The sequence below is a fragment of the Dasypus novemcinctus genome, chromosome 7, assembly GCF_030445035.2.
Source record: "Dasypus novemcinctus isolate mDasNov1 chromosome 7, mDasNov1.1.hap2, whole genome shotgun sequence".
In the NCBI taxonomy this organism is placed as follows: Eukaryota; Metazoa; Chordata; class Mammalia; order Cingulata; family Dasypodidae; genus Dasypus; species Dasypus novemcinctus.
In genome coordinates this window covers 133,011,075-133,022,712 of record NC_080679.1, presented here as the reverse complement: position 1 = coordinate 133,022,712, position 11,638 = coordinate 133,011,075, and the positions used below count along the sequence as shown (strand labels likewise).

Here is an 11,638-nt window from a genome sequence, read left to right as displayed (position 1 = left end):
CCCATCTCAGCACCTTGATTTGTCTCCTTTGGTTTGTGCCCATTCCCAACTTAGCGTGGATCCCCATCATTCTCCCCAGGAGACTTTGCTGACTCCCAGGTGGAGATGGAACGGCCTCAAGAGACTGAGCCCCAGGATTTCCTGGAGCTCCCCTGACACCCCGAGATGCAGTCTTTCTGTCTTGGAGCTGCAGGACTCTGAGTGATTGCTGAGCTGTTAGGAGTCTTGGGAACACTACCATGGAGGGGTTATCGCACATTTTAAATTGTGGCTATTCCTTTAGAAGCATTTAGAAGTGATGGCAACGGGTAATTGTTGCTAAACGATACATAATCAGTTTACGTAAAGCGCCGGTTCTTGGCACTGGGGTGTAGTCAAGGCTGAGCTCTCTGCATTTCTGTTCCTGCCATCAACCCAGTTAGTCAGGAACCATCAACATCATCATCTCCATTCTGGGGGTGAGTACATAGTAGCCAGAGAGACCAAGCAAGTAGTTGAGGCCCCAGAACCAGAAAAGGGTGGAGGTAGGATCCAAGCCTAGGGAATACGGCCCTCGGGTCTCTGCTTGCCACCACTGGAGCCACCAATGACTATTATGTGTTTGCCTTGCTAACGTTCATATCTATCAGGAAGGATACGCTCAACATGTCTATTGTACCCAACACCATTTGTCAGATAATCAATGTTTCGGCCAGTGCCCTGGGTGCCTGGACAACCCATATCTAGAAGGATATTTCCTTCTTACATTTGTTTCATGAAAGCCTCTGGGCTAGAAATGGCTCCCCTTCCCCGCCCCCATCAATATCTGAAAACAAAAATCTCAGGGGTCAAAAGAAACTTCTGGTGGCATTTTTCTCTTTCCCAAGACAACTGTAGTCATGCCATTTGATTCTAAAGGCTTGGTTACAATTCAAATTTATTTCCAAACATTTGGAGCTGGGTCAATGGGAGCCAAGGTACCTTTAAGCTCCAGGACCCGCTGCTCCCCCCAGATGTCAAGGACTGACATTTGAGGCCAGCATCCTCAGTCAGCTTAGGGATGACTCACTTCCCCGCGTCCCCCAGTCCCCTGGCCCACCCACCCACTCCGGTCCTGCGAGCTCCTTCATGTTGACAAGGGCAGCTGGGACTTCCCAGGCCCCCTGTGCCTGGCAGAGCACAGGAAGGCCCCACGCGGTCCCTGATAGAGCCTCCAGCAGCTGGAGCCCTCCTCCTCTCCACTCCGGGCAGGTGCCTGCTGTCCCGGGCTGCATCTTGGTGCTGCTGGGGCAGGGGCAGTGGGCGCACCTCCCCTCATGGGCTTGGGGGGGGGACTGGGGAGCTGAGGCGGGCCGCCCTTAGATAAAGTACTCCTTCCTGCTGCTGTCGTCCCCCAGGGCCACGTCCGCGTCCTCGGCAAACTTGCTGCCCTTGCCCTCGTTGGTGTAGTACACGCCCTTGTGCCGGCACTGGTAGCACAGCAGGACGAAGAGGAGGCAGACCAGGACGAAGGCCACCGCTGCGATCACACCTGCGGCGGGAGGAGGGCGGGGTCTGCCTGGGGCCGGGCACCACCCGGCCTGGGCCTCTGCTTGGACCCCCGGGGGTGCTGCCAAGGGCAGACATGTCACTCTAACAAACTCCAGCACCAAAGGCATTGGTGCAGCCCGGCTGACTTTCCTCTCGACGGAGGATCCTCCTCCTCTAAGACTAGCCCAGGGCAGAGCTTCCCTTCTCTCTCTCCCCTTCTCTCCCTTCTTTTGTATTCTCTCTCTTTGTCCCCTTCTTCTCCTTCTCACCTTCCTTCTTAAACCTCCCTCCCTCCCTCCCTTTTTTCCTTCGTTCCTCTCTCCCTCCCCATTTCCCCCCTCCATTCCTCCCTCTCAACCTTCTTCTCTCCCTCCTTTCGTCTTCTCTCTTCCTCCCCTTTCTCTCCTTCCCACCTTCCTTCTTTAAGCCTCTCTCCCTCTTTTCCTTCGTTCCTCTCTCCCTCTCCATTTCCCCCTCCATCCCTCTCAACCTTCTTCTCTCCCTTTCTTTTGCCTTCTCTCCCTTCCTCCCCTTCTCCTTCCCACTTTCCTTCTTTATTCCCTCCCTCCCTCCCTACTTTCCTCCTTTCTTTCCTTCCTCTCTCCCTCCCTCTCCCTCCCTCTCAACCTCCTTCCCTCCCTCCTTTTGTCTTCTCTCCCTTTCTCCTCTTCTCCTTCCCACTTTCCTTCTTTATTCCCTCCCTCCCTCCCTTCTTCCTATCCTTTCCTTCTCCCGGTCCCTTCTTCCACCAAAGTCTCTGCAGACTGAGTCTAGAATAGCTCCCCAGGATTGACCACCACTGGCAGGCTCGCCCGGGAGGCCACATGCGCGTGGATTACCGCAACGTGCACATGATTTGCACAAGGCAAGTAGGTTTGCCGGGGATGGAGCACATTCCCAGGTCTCGGGATTACCAGATTTAAAACCGGCACAATCCCACCTGGGGGAGGGAGGACGGCCCGGGCCCCTCTCCACAGGGGGTCTCAGACCCCCTCCCACCTGCCCAGCTGTGGGCGGGACCCAGACAGGCACAGCTCACCTGAAATGACCGCGATGTCCGTCTGGGAGGTGATCCCCGAGTCGGACTCTGTGGACAGAACAGAGCGGCCAAGGTGAGGCCGGGATGCGCTCAGCGCCCGCCACCCGCCGTGCCCACGGGGGGGCCGGGACGGGGTTCCTCTGGCGAGGTGGGCGCACACCCGGCCCACAGGCTGTACTTGGCCGCTGGCCAAGGTGGGGAGCGCGGTGCGAACCCCAGAGCCAGCCCGGCTCACGGCAGCCTGAGGCTGACCCGGGCTGCTGAGCGCCGCGCTCCGGCCGTATCCGCCCGCACAGGGCGCCCGCACCTGGGGACGCCCGTTCCTGCCCGGGGCCGAAGGCAGCCTCGCTGCGGTTAGCACCGGGACCCGCGTCTCAACTGATGGTGACAACGACCGTGTTCCTGCCAGGAGCTGGGGCAGTCGCCTGCCACGTGTCCTTCCTGTCATTTGCACGTCTGTCCTCCCGGGAGGTGGAGGAGTCATGAGCCCATTTCGCAGGTGGGGACACTGAGGCTCCAGGGGTACACCTTCCTGCAGAGCGGGGCTGGGACCCAGCCCTGGCGCTCACCTCGACTCTGTGGGGCACCTGTCCCCTGCCTGGCCGAAAGCCCCTCCTGAGTACCCCCAGCGGGCAGGGACCCCAGGGGGAGCGGCATCCGCGCGCTGACCTCCGCGGCTGCGCAAACACCTCCGCGCTCCGCTGGGAGAGCAGCGAGGATTTATCAGACCGGGGAAAGAGGGGCTGTTCCATTACTACCTCGACGCACGGTCAAACGAGAAGGCTGCTTCCTAACAGTCATTTCCGCCCAGAGAATCACTGTAATTAGAGTGCTGTGAGGTCACTCGATGCCTCTTCCTGATAAGCAGCCGCTGGAGGGGAGGGGGGGGAAGCACAAACAGCCAGTCCGGGGGTTCCCCGGGGAGGCAGCCAGGCTGGGGGGAGGGGGGGAACCAGGGGTTGGGGAGCAGGACAGAAGGAGTCAGTAGAGAGAGGCAGCAGATCACAGCAAGAGACCGGGGAAGCAGACTCGGGGGGGGGGGGGGGGGCGCTTCCAGAGGCTTCCAAGCGTGAGCCCTGAAGCAGGAGGAAGGGGAGGTGCCAGTGGACCCAGGACCTGACCCACGTGCGTGCAAGGAGAACTGGCCTATGCATATAGCACGCGCGGGTGCTTAGGGACGCTTTACTAAGTGGCCCTGGGGACACACGCACGCATGCGGGAACAAACCCTCCAGCCCTCACTCAACCCTCAGCCTCTCCTGGCTGAGAGATCAGGTCAGCACGGGACACGGCGCTCTCACACCCAGGTCCACCTGGGGAGCTGCCCAGCACCTCTCTGCCCATTTGCCCAGGGTGGCCCTGCGACCCTCCTGGGCTCGCAGGGACCGCCGTTCCCTCTTGTGAACAAGCAGCGATCGCTTACTCGGGGCAGGGGCCCCTCTCGGTCCTGAACGTGTTTTAATTGATTTGGCCCCCAGGGCGGTCTTGCTCCCGGGGCTAGTACCACAGAGCTGGAGGCCGAGTCCCTGAGGAGTGTTATGTTTTTCCCTGGGTTGTAGCACTCACACGTTGAGGTTCAGTGGTCAAGGAGTTCAGACCCAGGCAGGGCGCAATCCCCTGAAGAGGCTAGCTGAGCCCCAGACGAGGGATTTGGCTGCAGTCTCCTTGGGCGAACGTCTTGGCTTGTTTTAGGGACCTTTCACCCAAGTCTGTGTCTTGAACCACTACATGCACTCGTGGCGAAACCAACCGGGCTGAGAAGGCAGGTGGGACGCGCGGCCTCCGAGGAGTCACCCACGGAGCCTCCACGTGGGCTCCCTCCAGAGCTTGCACCACCGAGGGGCACCCTGGGCAGAAAAGCCCACTCTGCTCAAACGGCGTTCTCTGCGCCCCAGCCCCCCGAGGACGCAGAGCTGAATTCGTTCAAGGCCCCCAGCGCAACTCACTCCAGAGAAGTGACAAGTCGGCGCAACCAGAGCAGCCACCCGGGTCAGCATTGCTCAGAGGAGGAAGCGCGCGTCCATCTGAGGAGGTGTGGGATGGTATAAGCCAGCAGTTCTCAAAGCGGGGTCCCCTGGGTTCCCCAGGGAACCTGTTAGGAAAGTAAGGTCTCGGGTCCCACCCCAGACCTGGGTGGCAACAAGCCCTGCAGGGGGTTCCGATGCGGGCTCAGGGCTGAGAACTGCTGGGCTAAGAGGAGGCTTTCCAGAGGAACCACGTTAAGGTGGGTCGTTGAAGGATGCGTTTCCTGCAGAGACAAGAGTATAACCGTGCCAAGCCCGAGAGCTCAGTGTCCAGGGCGTCTCCACCCTCCCTAACTCAACCCCCGCCCCACCCCCCAGTTTATCCTTCTCCACCAGAACCCATGGCCTCCTGAAGCCTGGGGCGGGGTCCCCCACCCCAGATGGTGAGCGGGAGAGTCCTCACCGGCTGCTTCCTCCACGCAGCCTGCAGGCGACGTTGGGGGTGGTTGGGGGGGAAGGCACACGCTCTGCCCAGGAAGGGCACGGGTTGGTCTGGGGTTGGCTCGGGGAGCCTGGGAGGAAAGTCCGCCTCTTACTGTCATCGGCCGATGGGGACAGGAGTGGGGAGAGGTGTACCCTGAGTTCAGGACCGGGATGGAGTCGTCTCGGGCAGCCTTGGCGGGGAGGCCGGGGAGTGGCTGCTGATGGCCAGGCTCGGGTCTCGGGGTTGGAAACAGACCGCTGCCTTGCCCCACAGTTGGACGGACACAAGAGGCCTCGACGTTTTGCACGAAGGCCCAAGTGCCCCAGGTGACAGCTCTCGTCGAGGCTGCAAAACCTGCCGCCCGCCAGGCAGCTCCCAGGGCCTGTGCTGGCCTCGTCTCCGCTCCAGCCACCGCCCCCGGCCATGCGCCTGGCCCTGAAGGACAGCGCTCGCAGCTCATCTCCACACCGGAGCGCGCCTGAGGGGCTCTGCGAGCCTGGCGTGGGCGTGGTGCCCTCAAGCCTTGCCCGCCGCGGCCCCGGGCCGCCCGTCCCGCCCGTCTCCTCAATTAGGTAGCACTGGCAGGGTCTGCGCGGTGCCGTGTGCCCTGACGCCTGGTTCTCAACCCCCCACGACAGACACCCCCCTGGGGCCACCCCGGGTTCCCCCGGCGCCTTTGCGGTCAGAAGCCCCTGAGCCTGCGCTGCTCGGGCCCCCTGGCCTGCGTCTGTGCCAGCTCCCAGCAGCTCCCCGGGGCAGCACCTCAGCCGCTCTGCGGGGAGCCCATTTTGAGTCTTTTCGGCCTGACCTCTCTAGAGGTCAAGTAGAGAGCATCCATTCTGGTGTAACCCCTTTGACCTGTGTGAACTTTGGGCTAGGCACTCTCTGACCTCTGACCTGCAGAGTCAAAGACTGGCCAACTCCCAGAGGGGACACACAAGGAGTTCCTGGCATAAAGCAAATGTCCCATAAGCACAGGTCCCTGGGGGAAATGTCACCCCTTCTTCGCGGTCTGCTGCTCCTACCAGGGCTCCCGGAAACTCTTCTATGGATTTGCTGTACGAAAGAGTAAACAGATACTGAGTACAGAGCACAGGGCCGGGGAAAGGAAAGAACAAATCACCCCCAGGGCTTGTCGCTTTCTCTGCTGTCATCTCCTCTCCCCTTTCCTCTCTGAGCAAGATTGCAACCCTGGGGCAGGGTGCCTGAACCAGCAAGCTGCCTCACCTGGGAGCTTCCTGTCCTCTGTGAAACAGGTGGAGGAGCCCTGGGAGCCAGCTGGGAGGCAGGGGCTAAGGCCACGCCCTCCAGCTTGCAGCCGAGTCACCCAGGGGCCTCGTTAAGATGCGGGGCCTGGCCCCAGGGCTTTCGGTTGTGGGGGTGGGCGGGTCCTGAACGTGCGTCTCCAGCAGAGTTCCCCACCGCTCTGGTCTCGGCTGACCAGAAGGTGCATCTCCAACGAGCCCCCAGGTGGAGCTGATGCTGAGGGCCTGGTGGACGCGCTTTGGGAACTGCCCATCTTCCGACTGCGGAAGTGGCTTGCAGACCACCTGGCACAGTTCCAGCGCCACCACCCCACGGCCAGGGGCGATCGGGCTCCAGGAAGAAGTCACCGAACAGAATCGGGGGCCTGGTGCCCTCTGATGGAAGCCAGTAAGGAGGTGCACTTAGAGCACCCTGGCCGCGGCCGGAATTTAGTGTCCTCTCTCAGGAGCTGGGAACCGGACGTAGCTCTCACCCTCTCCCCGTATCTGCCGCCTCGGCCCGCTCCCCTGCCCACCCCGTGCCTGGAGCCGGGTGTGGGGACAGGGGCCCTCGAGCCTGGCGGGTGCCCTGAGACCACACAACTGCCCAGCCTCCTGCTGCTGAGTCAGGCCGGGCGTCCCCACCGCCCGCTGGACGCCCAGGTGTCTGCTTGGTGACCACACCGAGGACAAGGGGAGGGCGAGCGGCCACAACCGATCAGTTCCAGATAGCCGAGCTCTGCTGAGGCAGCGGGAAACGCTTCTCCACAGGAAGGCGTGTGTCACCAAACGGCAAAAGGAAATGGGCGTCCACAGGCAGCCGAGGGGCCAAACCTCCTGTATTTTTTAGTGTAACATTTTTTGTGTGCTGTACACAAAAAATACAATTTACAAAAATGATGGGGTGGGGGGTGGGGAGTGGGTTCTATGGGAACCTCTTATTTTTTTGTTTTTGAATGTAAAATTCCTTGTGATCGATTAACTTTAATTTTTAAAAATGAATTAAAAAAGGGAAAAAAAGCAGGGCTGCAGATTCAAATCAGCATCTGTTTGGCTTGTGGGCTCCTCGCTCCAGCAGAAGGGCTGGGGGCACAGAGGCTTTTGGACACAGCCCACGGCGAGGTGCGCGGTTTTCGTGACAGAAGCAGCACGTCCCACCCAGGAGTGGGAGCACGTGCCACAGGTGCAGCTCCTCCAGGCTGGGCAGGCAGGGAACTTACAGAAATGCAGCGTGGTGGCTGCTCTGCCACGACACGATGCTACAGCTCTGCCATCCCAGATCTCCAGACCCGGCGTCCCTGCGCGCAGCCCGCGGATGCTCCTACTCTATTGGGGTGTCGTGAATCCGTGTGCAACTTGGAGAGCCCCCTACAGCGCCTTGCGTGGGTTGGGCTCTCTCAGGATGACTTGCTCTTGTCACGTTAGCATAGCCTTGGTCAGATGGGGTTTCCCCCAAACCGGCAGCCTTAACGCTCTTGGAGGCGGTTTGAAAAATGTATCACCCTAAGAATTTGCAAACACACCTCCAGTAGGTGAGTCTGAAGGACTCATTTGAACTGGAAGGAAACCAAAATTTAGGCACAGGAAAGTTTATTACAATGTACTTTAAAATGGAAAATAGGGGTGAGGAAAAAACCTAAATGTATCACACAAGGGAAATGGTGATATAAATTATGATCTATCGCTAGGCTAGACCATTCCATTTTTTTAAAAACACATACCAACGATTGAGCACAGGGCCTCATGCATGTGAAGCAGGAGCTCAACCACTGAGCTATACCCACTCCCTGAGACGGGTCCCTTTTCATGATGCATGTGGATTGTGAGTGACAGTAGGAAATGCTTCTGGTGTGATGGCAGAAAGGGACAGCATCCCGTAAATGAGGCTAGACACGCAAAAAGTCCCGGAACAAGGAGTGAGAAGACATACACTTTAAGTGTTGATGATTGGCTCCTGGGGGGTGGTAGGAGCCCCTGGCAGTGTTGTTTTTACCTAGGGTCTAGTTTTCTGTACTTTCCAAACCATCCACCACAGACGTGGTACTTTCACAGCCGAGACATGGGAGTGGGTCTTGAGAACTGTCACCTCCGACTCCTTAAAGCCTGGAACTCGAGGTCCGCAGTGGTGGCGTGCACCCAGCCCTCCCTGCCGTGCCTCTTTCCGTGCCCACCCGGCACCCGTGGCCCCCCTCAGTGCTCCCACCAATGATTTTGCCATGGCTGGATGGCGGGGCCCTGGGCTGCCCTCTGTGAATGGCCTCTCCGGGTATTTCCTGACCCCTCCTGTGCCTCTGCTTCCAGGGCACCTTTCTGCTTCCAATAAAGAAATGCACAATGCAGAAAAGAGTTAGAGCCTGCCACAGCCTGGGGTCCTCCGGCCCTTCCCAGGGCTGCCGCTGTGGCTGGAGAGACCCCCGTTTCAGAGCTGGAGGTAAGTGCTGGCCCTCTGGGTGCACGGGTGGGGGCGGAGGTTAGAAATCAGCGCCCTTCCCCAGAGCTCCCCCAGGACTGGCTCCTGGGTTCTCAGCACGACCCCCTCAGAGGCGGGCACTGGCTAAGCTGGCTGCCCAGGGACCCCCCATTTGAGTGTCTCCTTAAAGACACTGGCAGGGTCCCCCCACTTCCGAGATTGGACATGCGTCCCCCAAGCCAGCGTTCTCAGGGGAAGGCCTCAGTGTCTTCTCATTTCCAGCCCATGGAATGAGGGGCTGGCAGCAGGGAAAAGGGAAGCCTCTGGGGCTGAGTCCTCTCTCGCCTCCTCTTAAAGTCACGGCCGGTGGGCTGCTCAGGACCCCACTCGACGTGAGCGAGCGCCCCTCATTGAAACTTGAGTGCACCTGCTGCTGAGTCTTTCATTGCATTCCCACATGAAAACGGCCTACTGCCCGTCACCCGCGCGCGCACCTGCAGCCCTGCCGGGCCCCCTCCCCAGGCCGGCCCACGGGCTTCCCTAGGCACGGCCCTCCAGCACACCTGGGTGGGACGGTGACCGTCTCAGGCTCAGGGACCTCAGCGTGGGCTCAGAGGCGAGCGACACCCAGATCGTGCTCAGTCGCAGGGAGGGGGCGGGTGCTGGTCCCGCCAGGAGCAGCTGTGCCGCTCTGGGAGCCGTGAGGCCCGGAAGGGCAGTGCTCGCCCAGGAAACGTGCGTTTCAGGCATGGGGAGGGAGGAGCGTGGGGGCTGGAGACCGGAGCGCTCTATTTCAGGAAGAACGGAGGCCAGTGTTGCACAGCCTGCCCCGTGGGGGCGGCCCGGGGCCTCTGGCTGCCTTCGGAGCATTATCTGAAAAGAAATGTCACCTCCCTCGGACTCCCATGAAAGCAGCTGTGCCCCCCCCCCCGCCCAGGGTCTTGGTGCCAGCCCGAGGGCAGCCTTTGTGTGCTCTCCCACTCACATCCCCGGGCAGCGGGGAGCCGCCCAAGGCCTCCGCTCTGCCAGGGACCTCGAGTGCGCTGCCGAAGCCCTAACAGCTCCTCCCGCTGGAAATCTCCTTCCTGAAGGGGCTCCTGAAGCCATTGCCACACTTGTGTGGGCTCGCTTTACTCTCGCATATGTTGTTCTCACTTCTCATGAGAATCATTGAGGTAGGGGTGTCATGCGGCCTGTTACTTGGCAGGTGAAGAGACGGAGGCTCAGAGCAGTTGAGTGGCTTGCCCAAGGTCACACAGGGGTTACTGGTGGGCGTGGGTTTGGAACCCAGGTCTGTCTGACTCCACAACTCATTCCAGATTCACCCGCTGAACAAAATATTCCTTGCATACCTGCTGTGCTCCCCAGCCTGTTCTCGTGCCTGAGGACATAAAGGCAACCTCAGGAGGCTTCCATTCTGCAGGAGGGAGCAGGCAACTGTCAGTTTAAAAATACGCAGTCATGATATATGATAAATGCTATAAAGAAAATAAAACAGGGAAAAAGGGAACAGACTGCTTCTCAGAGAGGATGGTCAGAAGAAGCATGCAATGGTGAAATTCATGTGGTCACTTGGCTGGGTCACGGTCTAGTTGTTTGGTCAAGCTCTGGCCTGATGGGAGGGTAGTTCATAGAGGGATTAGCACCTACAGTTAGTTGAGGCATCTGCAGCTGATTGCATCTACAATCAACAGAGGAGCTTGCCCTCAGCACTGAGGGGAGGCTCCTCATCCCCTCGGTTGGAGGCCTCAAAGCCAGAACTTCGGGCTTCAGAGGTCAGAAGGAAGGATTTTTGCCTCTGGTCCAGCCAGCCAGCTTCTCTTGGAGAGTTCAATTTCGCTTTCATCAGAGTTTCCAACTTGCCACCTGCCCTACAGAAGCTGGTCTTGCCAATTCCCATGGCTGTGTGAGCCAATTCCTTCAATAAATCTCGTATTATTTACAGCACGTGTCTGTATGTGTGCTTAAGTGTTATGTGTGCATTTATAGCTGCCTGTGCGTATATGTGTGCATGTGTGTACATTGTCTATGTGTGTGTGCATTATACATGTGTGTATATGTGTGTGTGTGTATCCTGTTGATCCTGTTTCTCTGGGGAGCCCTGTCTAACACAAAGCATCTCTGAGGCGCTAATGTTTCTGCTGAAATAAGACGGCGTGTGAGCCCTGCAGACACCTGAAGGAAGAGCATTCCTGGCAGAGATCAGCCTGTGCTAAGGTCCGGGGAGGGGGCCTGGTATGTTTTGGGATAAGCAAGAGATTTTGTGGCCAGAGCAGAGTGAGCAAGGGGCAAGAAGATGCCGTCGAGAGGACAGCAGGCTGCCCTGTGTGGGGCTCGGACCCAGGAAGGACTGGGCTCTGACCCCAGGAGCCATGGGAAGGCGGGCAGGGTCTCCACCGGGAACCCCGTGGCTTGCTGGCCTTCGGGGACGTCACTCTGGCCACCGTGAAGGTGGACTCGAGGGGGTCAGGGAGGAGAGACGGTGGCCAGGGTCCAGCAAAGACTGTGGTGACCTGCACGAGGGGGTGCTGGCCCAGGAAGGGAGGGAGGGTAAGATGTGGGGTATTCTCCACCCGGTCCAGAAGGCAGGGCATGGTAAGAGGCGGGGTGCATCTGGAGCACAGGGGACCCAGGAGCGGACCCAGCACCCCCTGTGCATGTGAAAGTGTGCATGCGGGGTGCGCGTGCGTGTGTGTGTAGTGTATATGGTATGAGTGGCGTGTGATGGGTGGTCTGTGTGTGTATGTGCACGTGAATGCATGTGTAGGCATGAGTATGTATGAGTGTGTAGTGTGTGTGCTATGAGTGGTGTGTGGTCATGAGCGCATGTGCATGAGTGTGTGACCGTGTATGAGCACGTGAACGCACGTGCATGACAGTGTAAGTGCATGTGTCAGCGTGTATGTGGGAGTGTGCATGTCTGCGCACACACATGCACGTGTGTGGGTTCGTGTAAGCGTGTGCAAGTGTTTGTGAGTGGGTGCGTGTG

General features: G+C 59.2%; 1 protein-coding gene across 1 annotated transcript in view; it reads right to left on the bottom strand.

Moving 5' to 3' along the window:
* Positions 1 to 899: 899 nt before the first annotated feature.
* The window catches only part of GYPC (glycophorin C (Gerbich blood group)), a 35,475-nt gene continuing 24,736 nt past the window's right edge, over positions 900 to 11,638 (bottom strand). Inside the window, exons 3-4 of the mRNA XM_058301171.1 lie at positions 2,549 to 2,596; positions 900 to 1,510 (exon numbers count right to left, since the gene is read on the bottom strand). Coding sequence (XP_058157154.1) covers positions 1,338 to 1,510; positions 2,549 to 2,596 — 221 coding nt within the window. The 3' untranslated portion in view covers positions 900 to 1,337. The remainder of the gene's footprint in view (positions 1,511 to 2,548; positions 2,597 to 11,638) is intronic.